This window comes from Anopheles coluzzii, chromosome 2 (assembly GCF_943734685.1).
Source record: "Anopheles coluzzii chromosome 2, AcolN3, whole genome shotgun sequence".
Lineage (NCBI taxonomy): Eukaryota > Metazoa > Arthropoda > Insecta > Diptera > Culicidae > Anopheles > Anopheles coluzzii.
The window spans coordinates 7,950,827-7,971,074 of NC_064670.1; the positions used below are offsets into that span (position 1 = coordinate 7,950,827).

The 20,248-nt window shown below is 47.5% G+C and overlaps 2 protein-coding genes across 13 annotated transcripts in view; one reads left to right on the forward strand and one right to left on the reverse strand.

The window, feature by feature from the left end:
* Window positions 1-2,262: 2,262 nt before the first annotated feature.
* Window positions 2,263-7,702, forward strand: LOC120948744 (cyclin-L2). 2 transcript variants are annotated; one of them, XM_040365430.2, is made up of 4 exons: window positions 2,263-2,682; window positions 3,085-3,269; window positions 5,426-6,553; window positions 6,648-7,702. In XM_040365430.2, the coding sequence occupies exons 1-4, from the start codon at window positions 2,395-2,397 to the stop codon at window positions 7,015-7,017; spliced, it is 1,971 nt and encodes a 656-aa protein (XP_040221364.2). In that variant the 5' UTR covers window positions 2,263-2,394; the 3' UTR covers window positions 7,018-7,702. The 2 variants fall into 2 exon arrangements, with proteins under 2 accessions (XP_040221364.2, XP_040221365.2); XM_040365431.2 differs by lacking the exons at window positions 2,263-2,682; window positions 3,085-3,269 and adding an exon at window positions 3,527-4,838.
* A 2,420-nt stretch (window positions 7,703-10,122) lies between these two features.
* Window positions 10,123-20,248, reverse strand: part of LOC120947859 (tensin-2) — a 109,196-nt gene continuing 99,070 nt past the window's right edge. For 7 of the 11 annotated variants that reach the window (XM_049606326.1, XM_049606322.1, XM_049606321.1 and 4 more), the window contains 11 exons: window positions 16,654-16,743; window positions 16,367-16,565; window positions 15,586-15,984; window positions 13,884-15,068; window positions 13,334-13,509; window positions 12,522-12,638; window positions 11,745-12,237; window positions 11,565-11,673; window positions 11,355-11,487; window positions 11,168-11,266; window positions 10,123-11,094 (listed from right to left, as the gene is read on the reverse strand). In XM_049606326.1, coding sequence (XP_049462283.1) covers window positions 10,929-11,094; window positions 11,168-11,266; window positions 11,355-11,487; window positions 11,565-11,673; window positions 11,745-12,237; window positions 12,522-12,638; window positions 13,334-13,509; window positions 13,884-15,068; window positions 15,586-15,984; window positions 16,367-16,565; window positions 16,654-16,743 — 3,166 coding nt within the window. In that variant the 3' untranslated portion in view covers window positions 10,123-10,928. Of the gene's footprint in view, window positions 11,095-11,167; window positions 11,267-11,354; window positions 11,488-11,564; window positions 11,674-11,744; window positions 12,238-12,521; window positions 12,639-13,065; window positions 13,129-13,333; window positions 13,510-13,883; window positions 15,069-15,585; window positions 15,985-16,366; window positions 16,566-16,653; window positions 16,744-20,248 lie in introns of all 11 variants that reach the window. The other 4 variants (XM_049606324.1, XM_049606323.1, XM_049606328.1 and 1 more) reach the window with 4 other exon arrangements.

Genomic DNA, 20,248 nt, shown 5'->3' on the forward strand with positions numbered 1-20,248 from the left:
CGAAAAACGGCGAAAAAACTAATTAATTTTGAGATACGGCACGACCATTCCCTTGAAGACGAAAAAAAGCTTCCACCAGCCGCCGCCAGATGCGCTAGTGAAAATCAAAATTACACCTGCGAGTACGGTCAATGTAGCCCGGCCTTTAGGAGGCAGGGTGCTGTTTGGTCGGTGTGCTGCAGCATATCGTTAGCTGTTCGAGCGTTCATAGCAGTGTTAGATGTGTGTGATTGCACTAGACAGTTGAATATCGATAGTAATGGATGCATACGTAAACGTTGCAACTGCATTTAAGCACGATTTGAATGTGTTCCTTCGAGGTTTTGTAGAATAAACACATCGTTGGATCTTCTGTTACACCTATATGGATTATTTTTATTATACTTTTTATGAGAAAACTAGTATGGATTCTTCGAAATTAGCAGTTAAGAAGTAAAGCCGGTAAGGATGGAGGAAGGATGGAGGATGGAGGAAGCCGGTAAGGATACAAAATTTCAAAGTACTTTTACTACTCTTTCATAGATGGCGCTACCAATTCGAGAAATGCATAAAAATCGCTCGATTTTTTCCCAAAAATGTGCTACATTTAATGGAAAAACTAGTTTCATACTACTTAAGTAATCATAAAGACTGCCAACGTTGAAGTAAGCAAAAGAAAAGATGGAAAGCGCAAATGAATTATCAAAAAATAATCAATATAGCAAATTAACAGAATTGATCAAACGTGGTCTGCTAGGTAAATATGTTAAACGAGATAAAAAAAATAAGCAGAAAATACAAATAGCAATCAGAAATAATTCTCTTGTGAATGTATCAAAACGCTCAACGTTTAAATGTGATTTTCTTTCCCTTCATATTTAAAATCAATCCGATCTAATCCTTGCAAGATGCAACTGTTGTAAGGCTCCGCAAGGAAATGTATGCCATTTCGATTTTGTCGGTAACAAAAAGCGGTGTCATGGTTGTGACATCATTCTAAGTTCAGAGTTTTACTAATTTTAATATAGAATCACAAAAATGTAGTCAAAAATGCAAGTTTCGGCGTGTTTTTCGTATTTAGGCCCGTGTCTGTGCTTCATCGCATGCGATTTTATCGCTCGTGCTGTCAAACGTTTTTTCGTATAATATTTCGATTATTTGGATGATTTTAATAATAGAACGATTGTGAAAAATTAATTTGAGATTGTTCCTACAAAACACCACACATTTAGTTTGACAGATAAAATCGGATGCGGCGTCCGACGAAATCAAAAAATTTTGATTCCGTCGTACGACGAAATCGCACGTCCGACGTTATCTGTCAAATCCCATATAAAATTTTGGCAGGCCTTCCGATAAAATCGCATCCGATGGAGCACAGACACGGGCCTTATTCCAGTTCCACACTGTACGCGAGCTCTGTACTGTCAACAGCAACTGTCACATTACATCTGTCACCGGGAGGCTCAACGAACCAACCTTGTTTTCACCGTCGTCGCTGCACCAACACCGAGAGTGACCAGATATACCGATTTATATGTATTCTTACAGTTTTTTTATATGCCTACCGGTTCACAGATGACCGCCCTAAAACCACCGACAAACCGACGTGACACTTCGAACAAAATGAGCTTCAAAAGTTTTCTACTTATTTCAAATGAAAATACGTTAAACACTAGCGCCATCTCTAGAATGATTCGCTTACTACACTGACACAGAGAAGAAACTGCTGAATCCCTTTTTTATTTTTCTTCGCAAATTCCAATGCGCATTGTTTTTTGTACTTCTCACATCTTTTGCATTGATTTGGAAACTTATAAAATGATTTTCCTGGGTGTTTTGTCCAATAATTCTCACAAAATCGTGCCTCACACTTCCTTCGCAATTTGTATTTAGAAAAGTTGTTTACATCGAAGCAGCAGTGAACAGAGCTTACTTTGACAGAAGTGATCGCCTCACTGGTAAATGACAGTACTTTCGTGTGGGACACTTTTGTAACGCCAGTGTCACGTCGGTTTGTCGGTGCTAAAACTACCGATTTTCCATTTATCCAAATCCAAAGCTGAACCAAATCTAATCCAATCTTAGATAAAGGATGCATATTTTCATGAGATGGAACTTTCATTTTGCGCATTAGCACCCCCCATCCCTCTTAACACTTCTTTCGCTTTTACTTCTTTTAACTCGAGTTAAGTTTCGTGTTTTAACCGACCGAAAACTACCGATAAAATTTTGATGCGCCTACCGAAAACAGCCAAAATAATCTGGCCACACTGCCAACACCACCAAACGTGACAGCTCGCTCAATCGTTGGATTTTCGCGAAGAAGCGAGTCAGGCCCGTTCCCGTCGTTTCGGAATTGTTTTCCCCCGCTTGATGCGTAGTTAAGGTGTGTGGAAAGTGCACGTTACAATCATGAGCGTGAGTAAAACAATCACCGAAACGGTCAGCGCCACCGGCAAGGCGGCGTCCGCCGTGATAGGAACCACCCAGTCCACGCCAGCGACGGCCGCAGCACCGCAGCCCGTCCAGCGCCCATATGGGAAAATCGTGCTCACGCTCGAAAACTGTCTGCTTCCGGAAGTGAAGCTGGACCAAACCCCGTCCCAGAACGATGGGCTCGATCGGGAGACGGAGACGGATCTGCGTATCCTCGGGTGTGAGCTGATCCAGACGGCAGGAATATTGCTAAAATTGCCCCAGGTAAGCAGCGCTCGCTAGGGGAGAAGTTTCATAAGCGCTTCCGACGCCATCTTGTCTTGTGCGTGTGTGTGTGCGTGCGTGTGAGTGCGAATGTGAATTTCAGCTGCTAATGAATTGATGCATTTTAATGCTGTGGATGGGATGAAATTCATGCAAACCTCTCTTTTTTTTTCCTGTGCCTCGACTGAGTAGGAAAGAAAATGTCTTTCCAAAACGAACTGAACGCTGCTTGGCTAGTTACTTTGTGCTTTCATTGTTTGCATGTCATTTGTGTGTGATTCACCGAAAATGTCAGCTACCGTCCCCACAACCAACGACACCCATCCTTGACCCCGCACCATGCGAAGTGTCCTCGACAAGCTCGGCACGGTTGAATAAAGCATTTCCTTTTTTACATTTTAGGTTGCCATGGCGACCGGGCAGGTCCTATTTCAGCGATTCTTCTACTCAAAGTCCTTCGTGCGCCACAGCATGGAGGCGACGGCGATGAGCTGCATCTGCCTGGCGTCGAAGATCGAGGAAGCCCCGCGCCGGATCCGTGACGTCATAAATGTGTTTCACCATATCAAACAAGTCCGCAGCCAAAAGTAAGTATGCCGGGTGCCGATCCGTAACCGATCCGCATACCCCTGTCACTGTTTCCGCAAGCAACACGTCTGCTGCTGCTGGCCCCTACCGCAAAGCGACTTCTATTAACTTATTTCACTTGTAGTTTTGTAGGTAAGACGCAATCTTACTCAAAACTCTATCTCCTTCTCAAAGCAACGCTAAGCGCGCAAAGCTTTAGAGTACAAAAAAAAACAAACAAAACAAAACAAAAAAATCCAAATTAAACATACAAAAACAAAACATGGTCTGAACAGAACAAAACAAAACAAAATCCATCTCTGAACACACGTGTGTGCGGCGCTGCGCAGCGACGAGTATCCAACTGCAATGCAATCGGTTGCGAGCCAGCGCGCTCCCAGGTTAGTTTAAAGGAAATCGCGCGCGCGTGTGTGTGTACGGGACGTTAGCACCCCAACCGAGCCGAATCGAACCGTAAAAGCAATGCTGGGCTTCCAATGGAAGATGGGTGCCGAAGAACAACGAGAAGAATCACTGACTGTGTGTGCATCCACTGACTGATCGTCCGTTAATATCGTTGATATGTACCATATGCCGCAAAAGGTGGTGAACAAGGTAAAACATTCCTAAGTTGCATCCACGTTTCAGCAGCATTAAAGCGTTCCCAAGCCGCCTTGGAAGAGAGGATGCTGCAGGAAGACATGCGGGACAGACTGGAAATATCGATCGATCTCGTCCCTGCACGCGCCACCTTCCCACCCAGGAGCACATCGAGCTGCTGAACCACGCTTGGACTGGTGGATCAAGATTCTACCCCTACCCCGCTGGAACACGGTGCTTGCCTGCCTAGATGGTCTATTCATACGGGAAAAGGAGAGGAATTGGGAGGAAAGCAAAGAAACAGAAACCAACATCAACCCAACGGACGCGCGTGCACCCGCCTGGGAGAGTGACAAATAGTAGCAGTTGCCTACCTCTACTACTGTTGTGTGGCCACGACGATTGTTTGTGTTTCTTTCTAACTTCTCTCTCTCTCTCTCTTTCTCTGTATTACCCAATCTCGAAGCATAGAATGTTCTCTTTTTCTTTTTTTCTTTATGTTTTTTCTTATCACTGATCCGTCTCCGTAAGTAAGAGAACCGTCTAGCAGCAGCACCGCACGAATATGGGAGCGATCTTGCGAAGCTCATCCCTTGCGACAGTGGTGACAGTTGCGATGACGCTCAGCCTGGGCAGGGTGAAGTGCGCCGGTTTGTTGGAAGAGTTTGAGCTCGTGGTACGGAAACGGTAGATCGGTATTTCCGGTCGTCGCAACCATTAGCGGCAACCATTAGGGGTCGAACCACAGCTGATGTCTATCGACAGACAGCGATGCTCATCGAAGAGAGCTCGTCCAAAGAAGAAGCGATCAAGAAGACCGGAACGGCTTGGCAGGATTGAAGATACTATCGGTGCGGCTGGTGTATTGTAATAATGTTGTTTTTAAGATATTTTCTAGTATTGTTTGGGCTCCACATGCCACCAACACGATTCCGACTGGGGGACAATCGGTTTGTAGTGGGAGGAAAGTGTGTAGTCGGGTGCTGTTGGTAAGTTGGCAGGTAAATTTATCGCATCCCGAAGATCACTGTGTGCTATTTATCTGAAAAAAAAAGAAGAAGAACATGTTCTATTACCTCGACACGATTACATCAACTTTCTTCGCACGAAACTTCCCCATCGAAATGTGGTTTAACTTCGGGATCGTGTTAATGATTCCCTTTAAAATTCCCCATTACAATTGCCTGTTTTTGATTTAGAAGAATTGTTTTTTGAAGCTTATAATAGATCATAACCGTGAACAAACTGCATGCAAGGCCCAATTCTAATCGTTTGATAGCTCTGAAGCAGCCGCAAAAGCGTGTGTAATGAGATGATATTTTTGTTTTGTTTTGTTTTGTTTATGGCAATTTTGAAATCCACCACATCAGAGGGGGGTAAATTTCAAAATTGAAGCGCTCAAAATGCGAACCAGCTGGAGGAAAACCAATCCCAAAAAAAAAAGAAGGAGCAAAATTGCTAAAGGATCAGAGCGGTTCCGGTTTCTTTCTACCCCTTTTTTTCTTTCTCTCCTTACCCGAATGTGTTTTTTTCTTCTTGCTCTGCTATCTTTCTTCCTGTGCGCGACACTAACTAGGCCACTGCTACCGATGATACTGGACCAGCACTACATCAACCTGAAGTCGCAGGTCATCAAGGCGGAGCGGCGCGTGCTGAAGGAGCTCGGGTTCTGCGTGCACGTGAAGCACCCGCACAAGCTGATCGTGATGTACCTGAAGTACCTCGAGTTGGAAAAGCACCAGAACATGATGCAGATGGCGTGGAACTTCATGAACGACTCGTTCCGGACGGACGTGTTCGTGCGCTACCAGCCGGAAACGATCGCGTGCGCGTGCATCTATCTGACCGCGCGCAAGCACAACATTCCGCTGCCGAACAATCCGCCGTGGTTCGTGATATTTCGCGTCAGCGAGGACGACATGCTGGACGTCTGCTACCGCATCATGGCCCTGTACAAGCGGGGCAAACCGAACGCCGAGCTGCTGGAGGAAGCGGTCGAAGCGCTGAAGAAAAAGTACCAAGAGCAGCGCAAGAAGGACCGGCCCGAGGCGGCGCCGGCTCCGGCCCCGACCGTCATTACGGTGGACCGGAACAACGGGTCGCACAACGCTTGGGGCGGGTTCATTCAACGGGCCATCCCACTGCCCCTGAATCCATCTGGGGCGACGGGCACTACGAACAGCAGCGCCAACAGTGGGACAGGCGGCGGAACTGCTGCGCCCACCAGTGGTAGCAATGCGAACAGCACCGCCGGACTGAACAACAACGAGCCCGACACTGCCGGAGGAGGGACGGTGGGCGATGGGAAGAAGCGCTCTTCGCGTTCGCGGTCTAAATCGCTGTCGAAATCATCCCGCTCGAAATCACGCTCGCTGTCCCGCTCGGTGTCGCGGTCGCGATCGCGCGGCTCCCGGTCCCGCTCCCGCACATCACAGTCGCGCTCGCGCTCCAAAACGCGCACGTCCCGGTCGCGTTCGCGCAGCCCCGCTTCCCGCTCGCGGTCACGTTCGCGCTCGCCTCACTCGCCGCACTATTCCACCGACAAGAGTGGCGGTGGCGGCGGCGGCACCAGAAGGACGTCGAAGAAGACGCGCCATCGCTCGCGCTCGCCGGCGAAGGTGTCGTCCTCGGGCAAGAAGAAATCCTCCCGCCATTACTCGTCCCGTTCGCCATCACCCGACTCGCCGCAAAAGTACAAAAAGAGGTAAGAAGGAGTTGAGTTTTGCAAGCTGTCGAAGGAAAAGTACTGAACAGAACTGTAAAACTAATGTTATTTTTCTTAATCTTTTCGTTTTTAGTGACAAAAAATACGATCGTCGCTCGGGCAAGGAGGACCGAAACAATGACAATCGCTACACCAACGGCGCAGATCGTGATCGCGGCGATCGCTCGAAGGGAATGAACCACACCAACTCGTTCGTGGTGGAACACTCTCGCCGGGACCGCGATCGCGACCGTGATCGAATGCGATCGGACAGTGGCAAGGTAGGTGGCGGTGGTGGTGGGTACGATCGAGACGACTACAGGCGTACCGAGAAGGATTACCGGGGCAATGGAAAGCACGACAAGTATGGCTCTAGTCGCCATAGCGATAGCAGCAGTCGACATCGGTCATCCAAGCACGAACGCGATCGATCACGCGACCGTGATCGAGACCGTCGGCGATAGAATCAATTGAAAGAGAAAGATAGAGAGATAGAGAGAGAAAGAATTAGACAGAAGTTTTTACATGCTGCCATGTCTGTGCGAGTAAATTATTCACAGTTGCATTCACAACTCTCCAGTGTGATGGAATTACAAAGACAAAATACACAGACACACTCATCCCCCACTTAAACATGTCCGGCACACACTCAAAATCGAGCCGAAAGGATTTGTGCCGAAGTAGCTTTAATTTTTCTGGCCCTCTGGTGGCCATTTACAGAATACCGGTATTCAATCGTGCATCGACTCTGTTCTTCTTCTTTTATTTTTTAGAAATTTTAGTTGTTTTTTTTTTGTACAATTTTTACCAACACACCACGAACCGATGTGGGATAGTTAGAGGCAAAGTCAGACACACCGTGGTGTAAGGATGATAATGATTCATTCATTAGCCAACGCTAACACGAGAACTGAAAACGGAAAGCGAGAGTGTGTGTATGTGTAGCATTATTATCACGACGATTGATGAAATTTACTAAAAGAAAGTAATAGAGCAAGGAGTGTAAAAATAGATTTTAAACTAAATAATGATAACGACCAGCAAGGAGTTAAAATGAAATCGGAATTGGAGAAAGAACAGTCCCTCCTATATGGCAGCGGACACGTGATGGGTTCAAATAAAGAAGTTAAAACTGTTATTTACAATCTACGTTAACGTTAACATGTCATTTGCGATTGGAAAAAATATCCGAATAGAGAGGAATTGGATGACAGTATTGCAAGTTTTTTGCTTCTTTTTAGTGGTGGGAGCTCGGAATCGGGCATACCCGATTCCGTTTTCGGTATCAATTCGGGAGCCGATGCTGAAATCGATTCCGAAGTTGGCTTCGGAGTCGATTTCGCAATCAGAATCAGCTCCGGAATCGGAATCGACCTGGGAATCGCAATTTGGTCCGGTTACGGAATTGACTCCAGAATTGGAATTAGCTTCGGAATGGGAATCAGTTCTTGAATTGAAATAAGAAGTTTCAGAAGCAAAATCAGTCTGGGAATCTCAACAAGAATGGATCGTTTACTAGTAAATTTTGAGTCTTTGCGGTTATCAATACGTAGTATCGTTATTATGAGGATGACGAAACCGACTCCGATTTCGGAGCCAATTCTGAAGCTGATTCCGGAACCATGTCCTGACCTACTATCCGGAATCGATTCCAGATAACTTCGGAGCTAGCTGGAATTGATTCTGACGAAAACCCATTCATTAATTTTCCCCATCACTACGTCTTTTGCTGCCTGACTTGACATGGAATTAGGTTTGAATAAATCAATATTGTATCAACAAGGTTATAGTTAATTACAAGGAATGTCATCCTTGATTTGGTCCTCATAATCTAGCGCCTTTCCGGCCATACTCTGAAAGCCGTTTCTTTCATCAACTCACTGTTTCAAATGAAAAAAACGTCGCGTTTTTTCGTAGTGTTTCGTTTATTATTTCATGAAAATCACTGTACCTATATACAATTACAGTATTAATCGAATCATGCATGTTTGAATGTGTTAATAATGGGTTGAGTGGGGTTTTGTCGCAAATTGCGCTCCAGCAAAAATCGATAACACGTCATACTGTTGCGATAGAATAATTTAAGTTTGATTACATTAGAAATAATTTAGGAAAGCTCTTAGTGTTCTCCAAGTTAGCCGCCATTGCAGCTTCTGTGCTATGTTTGCGAGAGCGGCCACGGGAAAGCTACCGATAGACGGAGAATGGAGAAACAAAACATAATAGATTTTTCATGCTTTTTTAACTGTATAAAAACAAAACGTGTAGAACGATTTTTTTGCGTTGTGCGTGTTACGTTGTATTATACTTGCAGGCGCACGAGAGCTGCGTTACCTATTGCTTCTGATTTCCTTACACTTCCTATAAACAACGACTAGTGGTGAATGTGTGTGTGTGTGTGTGTGTGTGTGTTTTTTTTTTTGTTTGCTTTTTTGCATTTTCCTCCAATTGCCACTTATTGTGGGTGTAGTAATGGGATTGTATTTTTTAATATTATTTCGTTTGTTTCTGTTTTTAGTACCGTTTTAGAAACCTTTTGCATGATCTCGTTACTTCCTTGTAGCGTTTGTGACAGTTGTTATGTTCCGTGCTTAGTACAAAATGATTCAAACCCTTCTCTACACGTGAGGTTGTGTTATGTTGTAGCCTTATTGCTTGACGCTTTGTTTATTTTAGTACCTGTTGTTGCTGTGTTGTCGACATAAATTGTTACTGTTACTGTCTCTCACTAATCTCACTGGTTCAACGTACACTTTTTTTGTTTATTTGCTGTATGTTTCATTAGCGATGAGGCACGCGGGTTTCGTGATCTGCTTTTGCTTCCTTCCATCAGATCAGACACGCTTTTTTTTCCATCAGATTCATGATACAGTTCCGAGTGTGTTAGATGCTTTCGGTTCAGTTTTGCTTCGTTTTTATCATCATTAAGTGTGATCGTAAATAAGCTACTTACGCGTTCATACGATAAGCACTTAGTCGTTCGTTTGTTCTACAAGTTATCTGTCCTTCTTTTTCCTACCTTTGCCAGCGAAAGCACGCAAAGCGAAAAAAAAATAATCATACAACGATCAATCGTGTACGTTCAGAATTTTAAAATAATCTGTCAAGTATCGCTTTTAAAAGGATAAACAAATGTTTCTTAAAGAAAAATCGAAATAGAATTTTGCCGCGGGCAAGACGTGTGATAAGCAATGGGAAAATGAAAAACACTTAAAGTGAAAGGTATGATCAAAGCTTTGTGCGCTGGACTCTACCAAAGGCCAAAAGGAGAGGACCGACCGAAATAACGTTCGATTCGTTGTTAATGAGCGCTGGTGCTAGTAGTAGTTGTAGTAGTAGCAGCATGATGTGTGTTATGTACTTGTTTGCATTAGTTTAAGGCGCTGTGCACATTCGAACAACTAGAGCAAAAGGTGCGTTCGGATGGACGATGGAACACAAAAAGCAGAAAAGAAAAACATCGAACCGCGTCCCTCCCAGGGGGAGCAAACAAAAAGCTTTGCTCGGCCGATATTTAAAGATGTTGTTGTGTGGTTTACCTTCTTTATCATACGCTCGAAGTGGGGGAGTTGGTTTGATTTCTTCGTTACTATATTTCAGATTATCGCACCCACTACACACTATCTAAAACAACGCGTGTATTAGTAGTTGGCGTGTGGCTCTCACGAAAGCACTCCGCTGTACAAAAGGCTAACAATTTGTTTAACTATTATTATTATTGATGTTTTTTTTTGTTCTCACGAAGGAAACGCAACGGAAAAGGACAGCAAAGAAGTAGTGTATACAACCGTGTGGGAGATAGTCTGTTAGTGTAGGGCGTTTGCTATCGTTTAACACATACACAGCGAAACTAATGGGGAGAGACTGGGTGAGATGACGGGGTTACATGGATGCTGCCCTACGCATATGGCTAAATTATAGTAAGTAATAATTACACAATTACACAATAAAATGGTAGTTGGCGGTTGTTCTTTTTTGCTGTTGTTGTTGTGTGTCGTGAGTAACAATGGGCGCGCCACGTGGCACACGTTCAAAACGCACCGTGTTAAGTATGGTTGTTTTAGTATCCTGCTCATTCGTCTGTGTGCACATATATGCGTGTGCCGTCGTGAACTACAACGGGTGTGCAATGTTAAAACGTTTACATCCTGCCGTGGTTTAATTAATGCGCGTTTCGTGCGTTTTCGATCCTTGCGGTTTGCGGGTTTGTTTAAGTTTATTAGTACAACAATACGCGCTTTTCCACTGTTCTGTACGCTTTCTCTGTTGTATTGTTTGCCATACGACGACAGTGGATGCTGTGTTGTGCATGCGTTAGCGGCTCTGTATAAATGTGCCTCGGGCGTACATCCCGGATATATGCTGCTCATTCTGCTCAGATTGCTCTGGTAACTGCGGGCTGCTGACTGGTACCGCTGAGCACCTTGTTGGCAAACTGTATGATGGCCGCCGCCGGTTGCGTTGGTTCCAGCTCGCAGAACACGTGACACTGATTGTCGGCCGACGAGGGTGACCGCTTGGCGACGAACGCGAACATACGTCTGGAAAACAAATCGATAGATAGTTGGGTGTTAGTGTAGGGTCGGTTTTGGAATGTTGAAGCGGGACTCTTACTTGGAAGCGGGGATGTCTCCCGTAGTCGACTGGATGCTCCATCGACGATCGTCCGGATCGAGCGCACAGAATGACACATTGTTTGATGGGTAGTGTCGCCTACACACAGAGAGAGGAAAAGATTGTCGAGTTAGGTCAGGTGTTGGTTTCTATGATGCATATTAAGAATTCTGGAGGAGGGACTAACCTAAAGAACAATTGTCGCGTGTTGTCTGTCAGTGTGATACCCTGCAACGAGGCCTTGAAGTGCACTTGCGTCGGTTTGGGAAGAGGCCGTAGTGCAAGCAACGAACTGACCGCCTTCCTTATTGCTTGAGGTCCTGTAGAAACGAGAGAAATGAGGAGTTATACACTGTAGACATTAGCTAAACCCCTAAACCGACATCCTCAGGCCTACCTGTAAGTGACTCTGTGTCGCAGGTGAACAAGTACAGCACGTTACAGGCTGCACCCTGCTGTAGTAACTGCTGCTGCGCCGGTGTCTGATGCTCCATCTGTTGAAGGTCCTGTTAAACGAGATCGCGGCGCGGTTAGAATGTGTTGTCAAGAAGATCGGCCGTGTATGTAGCACACTCACCATATCGGGGATGATCAACCGGCACGGTAGGGCTAGCGGCGTAATCGAATGCTGGTACACCAGCGCCGACAGTGAGGTGAAGACGGGCTCGTTGGCGCAGCCCTTCAACCGGACGCCCCGGATCGTCGGCTCGACCAGAAAGTGGCGCACCAGCTCCTCACTGTTCGGGCCGGTGTACTGGACGCCCGGCGGCGGATGGTTCACCTTCACCACCAAACCGTACGCGTTGGCGAAGGTGGTCGAATCGCGCACGATGAACGTGCCCGGGGCCGCATTGCGCAGCAGGGCGATCGCTTCCTCCCGGCTAATGTTCGGCTTGTACCAGTACTTGGAGGAGTCGCGGGCAAACTTCACGAACTGGGGGGCCACCTCCTGCGGTTCGCTGTTCGCGTTCGAGGTGGTCGAGTTGCGGCGCGACGTGTAGCAGGAGAGGGTTTCGTTCTGGTTGACGAGCTCCTGGGTCCGCTGCTGGTTGCCACTGAACAGGTCCTTGCTGCAATGGTGATCGGAGCAAAGGATATTAGGGATGGAGACATTCGGAGCCAGCATTATTGTAAACCGCTCGGCGTCGAGTTCCCGATGCAACGAGCGTTTGACGCGAGAAACGAAACGACACTGAACAAGATCATACACACACGTAGTAGTAGTAGTTGCAGTTCCCGAACTTATTTTGGGGGTTATGTTTGGGTTAGTAGTGCTACTTCAACGCCCAGTTGTAGTGTTAGCACAGAAGGGTTAGCACGCAATCAGCTACAATGATGCTTCACTACTACTCACTCATAGGAAAATGTACAACCCTGCGCCCGTTTTTCAAGGACCGGTGCAACGCACTGAAACAGGGATGCTTTGGCAAGCGCAAGCTTCTCGAGCTGTTTAAAGAGGACATTTTTTCGGCTGTCAGGTGCAGACGCACGTGGGAAAGAGTTTAGAAAGATCGGAAGAGAAAGCGGTTATAGGCGTGGTAGGCATGTTATGGAGGTCAGTGCGTGGACATTATCGTGTTCCAGAGTAGTTTTGTTTTGTGTTAGAATTGATGGTTGGCAGTAACTAGCCAGATATGATAAACCCATTGTAAGCGTATTAGAGCTGGCGGCCATGACGCCTCCCTGGGTACTACACAAAATGGCGACGGTTAACGGTGCAAATCTCAGTCTCAGTAGAGCAGTAGGGATCCTCGGGTTCTCCTGTTCATTCCCGTGCACAATACAATCTAAACTATCGAACCACAACGGAACGCTGTGGAGCACAACACAACAACAGACACACACATACGCAATCCTCTACTGTGCAGTAGATTGAAAGGAAGTAGGAAGGGGCTAACCTCACGTCGTACGTTGATACGCTGGATTTCTGGCTTCGTAGCGACCAGGCAGAGTTATATCTTCTGGAAAGCCCCAACATTAGCGCCAACACCCTCCCAACACCACCAATATACCGTAGATGTTGTGTTGTGAGTGTAATGGGAGAAATAAAAACGAATTTTGTAGCAGAGTGTAGTGTTTGAGGTTGTGTCGTCGGAGTAGCTTGTTGACACTGTGTTGTGTTGCAGTTCTCGACGGTTTCCCCGATAAGATCAACCCTACACTTACCGTTGTGATGTCGGACTCTTGGGTGGCAGAGCGGGACTGGAGGTACCATTGCTCAGCCCGTACGGTGTGCGTGGCGTGACAGGGAAGGCCGGCGTTTCTGGCCGCGGTGATCCACCCATCGGCGAGTTGTCCGGTTCCGTTTCCGAGCGGTACGACGAGAAGGATTCTTCTCGAGCCTGGTGGAAAAGAACGGAAGTAGAAGCGTTATTTAGGGGCAGATTGTGTATCCTATCCAGGAGTTCAGACTTCAGACAACCCTTGGAGGATGCTTAGCTCTTCCTATGTTTCGAATCAATCTTGAATTGTGCACTCTGTTAATCATTAAACGCGTTAGTATGAGTCGCTCTATGGATGATGTAAAACAAAAACACATAGCCATATACTGCAGAAGGTAGTACATTGAAAGCATGCTACAGAGCAGAATGAGAATGAGATAGTACGCGTAGCTGGGATGGAGGAGCAAATCCTTCGTGCCGAACGCGTCAGCCTGCTTCGCTGTTGGTTTCTAGAGAGTGTTTGGGACCCAAATGGAATTTGCAGAACACGTTACCTGATCGCACCAAGAGATCGCATTGCTGCGTTCGGACAAGCTAGGCGAAATGGATGAGATGGTGCTGTCGGTTTCGGACGCGATTCGTCGCACGTGGTTATTCATTAGTAACGAATGATGGGGATGATGGTGGTGGTGGTGGTGATGGAGTTGCTGCTGCTGCTGCTGCTGTACGTTCGGCGAGCTGTTTTGTGACTGCTGTTGCTGCTGTGCAGCGGCTGCGTCGTTACTGCTCGAGCGACTCGCGCTACGTTGGTGTTGACTACTACTACTACCACCATTGCTTAGCGTGTTGAAGCCACCACCAACGTTCGCCAGCTCCGAGCCGTGGGTTGGATACAGCCGATAGTTGCCGTTGGTCGTGGTAGTATCACCCGACGACGAGGACGAGGAGGCGTTGTTCTGGTGCTGCTGCTGCTGATAGTGGTACAGCAGGTGGTTGCCATTGCGCTGCTGCGTTTCGCTCAGATCGTACTCGGCCAGATTGGCCAGCACGTCCGACAGTTCGGCCGACGGATGGAAGGTGGGCCGCCGCTGCTCGGCATAGCACGGCACCCCGTTGGCGGCGGCGCGTCCTTCAATCTTGGCCAGATGCTCTTCCGTAACGTCACTTTCGAGCGCCAAGGAGGCGAGCAGCTTATCGAGGGCCAGCTGCCCATGGCCACCGATCGCACTGTCGGAGGAGCTGGAGGAGTTCGAGTGCCCATTACGCAGTCGCTCACCATTGGTGGACGACGGTGGTGGTGGTGGTGGCTTCTCATCGACGCTACCCTCCGGCGAGGAGGACAGCTCCATCGGTTCCTGCTCGCCATTACGGTGGCAGCCATTTTGGTGGCGTTGGTGAGCGTTCGGCGTTGGTGGATGATGATGATGTTCATGGTACGGCGTATCGATTAGATGATGCGTTTGATTAATGTGACCTGCACTATGATTGCTAGTGGACATGGAGGAAGCAGACGAGGAGGAGCTGGTGGTAGTTACACTGGAGGTAGTAGTGTTAGGGCTAGTATTGCATGCGTCCGGGCCACCCGTGGCGGCCCCCTTCATCGACATCGGCTCGGGCGACGCAACGGACGCGACCGCCGCCGCACTGTTGGTTATTTCGTTTAGCAGGTTATTGAGCTTTTCGCAGTTAGCGAGATTGTTCAGACTGTGTATGTTACTGAATATGATCTGTTCGGACTCCTATGAAATGTATGAACAGAGAGACGAGGAAGAGAAAACAGAAGAAAAAAAAAACAAAATGGCATAATGGAACATAAATCAATGAAACATTGGGCGATTGTACTTGTAGGAAGTGGTGGGACTTGGTTGGAGTAACATGGATGGTAACTAAAGCACACAAGTTAGTATTAGAAGCAACATGAAACACAATTTGGTTAGGACACACACACATACATACAAATGCAAAAACATGATACAGAATTGGCAAAACATGTAGAAAGAGGCTCAATATAATGAAATTCAACAAAAATAAGAGGAAAAGATACCAAGGAATGAAAAAGAGAAGAAGAATTCCGAGTTGATTGGCATCAGCGCTATGGCAGAAGTACGTAGAATCGCCGACGGATAGAGAAAGAACCACACCGATAGGACGGCTATTGTGTGTGTGTTTGTTAGCAGGTCGTAGAGAGGAGTTACGTAGCACCGCTCGGGACAGTATTGGAACTGGCGAATTATGTACTGGTGGAGCAAAACCTACCAATCGAACCTGTCCGTGTTTCGGAGTCGAGTGGTCCTGCTCGGCAAGGGACAATAGTCCGCTGCTGCCGTTCAGGCTGTTGTTAAGTTGCTGTTGCTGCTGCTGCTGCTGCTGCTGATAATGTGCGCCATTGCCGTTGACGTGCCGATGCTGCGGTTGGGGCGTTGCGTGACCATTGACCGGGCTACCGCCTCCATTAACCGTCTGATGATGATGGGTGATCGATACCGATGTGTTGTTGGTGCTGCTACTGCTGGTGGTAGTGGTGTTGCCGTTGGCCGTCGGTACCGGCGACGGGGACGACACCGCCGATGGCGATGGTGTGGAGGATGAAGGTGCTGTTTGGGCTTGTGCAATGTGACCGTGCGGTGAGGCATTCAAGATGGAGAGTGGTGCATTCTGAGCAAACCAAGTGCGTGCAGTTGATGGTAGTGGGGTTACGAGCATTCATCAATGTTTCGTACACATGGGATGACAAGATATATATTGTAAGGTGAAATGAAAATCATAAACTGTCGTAACGTAGTAAACAAGCGTAATAATTCAGAGAAAACTGGTTGATCCGAAGAAAAAAGGCAAGCCATTTACGCTTAAACTAAGTGTTCACACTCACACAGAGTAAAATACGTTTTCTAAATACACACGCACACACAAAAGAGTGCTACGGCAAACACTACTTTTTTCAAATGAATCTTGTGGTCTTGCATTGAATTTAGAATTTAGAAAAACCCCCTCAAACTTCGGGAGATGTTATGCCCCTTTTGCCCTCGATACTACTCACCCCAATCGTCTGGAGCTTGGCGTTGTCGTGCGCTCGCTGTACCGCCACAAACGGCCGCTCCGTCGAGTGGGTCCGGGTCGTGGTAAGCGTGTGATAGTTCCGCTCGTTCCGCACCGGCGACAGTGTTTGGCTGCGACGGTGCGTCGTGCTGTACGCATTCTCGCCGGCTGTCGGGAAGGCCGGACTGCCGTAGTTGTAACTGTTGGCAATGGAGTTAATATAGCGCTAATGTTGCCAGGACCGCTCCAACGCTACTTGGCCGGCACTCGCTTTGGCCTGATGCTTACCTAAAACTATTCGAATGTTCCCGCCGCTGCTGCTCCCGGCGTGCCCTTAGCTTTTGCTGCTGTAACTGGAGCCACGACTGGCCGGATATTCTGCAAAAGGGGGGGAATGAACGGAGATGTTTGTTTGTCTCAGCATAAAAACGCGTCTACTAGAGCGTGTACATGCATGTGGTACGTCCATTGGAACATTGGAACACTGCCAGGAAGTGTTTGGTTATGATGTACACGAATCCCGGATACACACGATCCCCATCATCCCATATGCTGGTGCTCGTATCCTTTTGGACGCGTTTTCCATCCATTAGACGAACGGAATGTGATCCTAAATCATTTTGCTTCGGTTTGGCACTGCTCCAGCAGCTGTTTGACCCTTTTTTCCCTTCTTTTTAGACACTCTATTTTGCCTAATCGACATTGGCAGCAAGCTTTCAACGCGAAATCACAATCCCATCCCGAAAAAGTACTCAAAAAGCCATAACAAATAGCATTGTTTTGCAGAAACAGTATGATGATATCGGGCATTTCAATGAAAAGAGCGCATACTTTCAAGCAAAATTAGGAACAAAACGAAGCAAAACGATGTCCCTGAGGGTGGATTTCTCTGGGAGAAACATTTGCAATAAAATCCCTATTTGGCTGTAGGAATTTCGGCTTTCCCCCTTTTCCCGATGCATTCGCCGCTGTTTGGGTAAGAAGTTTTATGTCCCCAAAACGGTCTTAATTTGCACCGCTCCCTCTCCTCTTCATTGGCAATGAGAAGAAAGTCGTTCGGAAATCTCGGTTCGGCACAGCAAATGGGAACGGAGCAGCGCACCGCCGCTTTACATCAAATGCGCGCCCAGGACTGAATCCGAGAAGCAAAAAGTGAAGTAAAAACGGAACAAACCTCTCTCGGAACAAGCCGCCGTAAACGGCAATTGGTGTCACAAACCGCACCGGGGTCCCCATGTCCCCAGCACCCCCAGAGGCAACCAAGTACGCTATCCGCCATGATGGACAGCAAGGTCTGGCGTAGAGCGCACAGGGCCCAGCAGTATCAATTCTTGGTCAGTTGACCAAGTACAATCGGTTTGCGCAGTGCCAGTGGACCACAGAACGGTATCGGCTGCGTTAGAGCGTGTGTGTGTGTGTGTGTGCTCGTGGCAGGGTATGGGGAAAGTGAACCACGGCGATCAGTTACGGCGATCGGAATGTGGAAACTTGTTTACCTTCTCCCTTTTGTCAACCCCGTCGCTGGACGCTCTCTCTCTGTCTCTTTCCACAATCGGCATGATCGAATAAATCCTGTCCCGCCCGTGTACATCTGTGCTGGAATGTAACGTCAACAGTTCGGGACGCATCGAAGGTCGTTCCTGCCCAAGTGGAGGAGAAAAAGTGTACCACATCCGGGAGACACTTTTCGGGCAGGCAGAGTGCGCACAGCACAGCATCCCCGCTAAGGGTTAACAGACAACCTTTACAAACAAAGTGCAGCAAGACAAGCGAGTGCAATGGGCCATTGGGGCACCATCCCCCAACAGGTTACGCACAGGTTAACGTGTGTGATTCATTCATGCCACCCCACAACCGCGTCTCTGCCTTGGCGATTGAAGACCTCGAATGGAAAACGATAGAGAAGGGAGGACCCGCAGGGGAAGAGGGCGTGCGTGCACTAATTTTAGCCGAACAACAAAACATTAAAATCGAGAGCAATCGTCCGTATGGTCGTCGCCTCCGTGTAGCCCATATGGCGCATGTGTAATTGCGATCGGATTAATCATCAATGCCGCAAGCGAGCGAGCGTGCGCGCGCGCGCGTCTTCGTTTGCGTATTTGGGTGCGGCTCGGAACACCCGACGCAGAACTGTGTGGAGGGCGTTGGAGTGCTTGAGGAGATCCACAGAACCCGTGATTGCCGTCAATTTATTTAGTTACAGATTTACAGTTTGCAACCGTTTCCAAGCGAGCGTGATGCCTCGAACTGCTGCCAACCGGATTCCCGGTGTGTCGGAGATGTCTTTGAGAAGAAGAAGCAAAGGAGGCGCCAGTAGTATAGAACTTGCTTGGGGCTGCATTCAATCCACAAGCCAAGGAACGATCGAATAAATTTATCACTCTCGAGGTGAAAACACACACTAAGAACGCGCGCGTCCGTTGCTGTATGGTGAAACATAAGTTTTCTGCTCCACCTACATATCTCGTTTGGCAACTGCGTGGCATGGATGGGGCATAAACAAACCCGGGAGCAACAAAAAAAAAACAGCAAACCCACGCATTCTGTAGCGTTTGATTCTTAAAAATCTCAAAAAACGAGGGATGCCGCGTCGTTGGGACGACAGCACACTCGGCACCATAAAAAAAGGTACCGGACGAAAAATCCTTCTCTAACCATCAGGCGGACGCAAACCGATCGACCGATCGACGGTCGGATCACTTCCGAAAGGTGTGGAGGTGAATTAAATTCTACGGATTGCGTGGCATATCCGCAAGCGAAACATCGCCCACTTGCGTGCGGGTCCCTCAATGACCCTAACACGGCCAAGAAGCGGCGGCTGGTTGGTTTTGTTTACATTCGAAAAAGGGGAGATGAAGAAAAAACCTATGAATTGAGTTAAAAATAGTGGAAAGCGAACCCTCATGCTCCTGCCTCCTTCTTTTTGTCCCTGATTTTCTCACAGAAGGCAACAGAAGCGTGTGCCTGTTGCCTTCCACCCTCTACGTTATCGTGTTATTTTAATTTGCTTTTTTTGTCTTTGACATTGGCGGTTTTGCGTGTTTGACGGGCATCATCAAAACTGAACCGTTCGTCATTTTGGCCCAACACAACTCTTTGATCCATCGCTTGGAAAAAATGGTCAATGGCGACTGTCATTTCGTTGCCCTCGGAGCGCCAGTAAGCCAGTGGTCAGCAACATGAGCTCGTAATTTACTGTGTTAAGTGAATGTATGTTTTATTTCGGTTTTAACTTTTTCAGTTCTTTATTTTTACTGTTTTAGGTACTCTGCGCAACACATGGCTGGTCACTGCTCTTCGAGATGGCGGGCAGGTACATTCGCCTCCCCCATTACAGGTACGTGTACGGTTCATGGTTACATGCAGAGACTATTTTTACCTTTTGTTTTAGTACTTGCATCGCCTTTTTTAAAATAAACCGTTTGCGTAAGAAAAATTACGCGTTCGTGGGGGGTTGTGCGACACACATGTGTGTGTGTGTGTGTGCTAGCTAGGTAAGGGGGCATTGCCGCCTGCCAAGTTACGGGACGCCATGTGTGGGATGCCTTTGGATGACTGTGATCGTCCAACGCCTAAATCTATTTGCCATTTTGCCCACACACGCATAAAGAATGGAGAACATCCCGAACCACCAACCACCAGGAGAAGAAAGCGCCTTCGCGAAACGGAATGGATCTTCAGCACTCCCCCGTCCGTCCATTGTGAGGCACAATTTATTGCAATAAATGTGATCCGTCCGATCGTAAGTGGGCCAAACGATTGAATGGAACGTCAGGTCAGGTCGAAGCAACAAACGATCGAATTAAAGGTGATTTGTTTGGCTTCTTTAAAAGGTATGGGCGAGCAGTGTGCCTAGAAAGTGGAATATGATTGAGTTTAATGG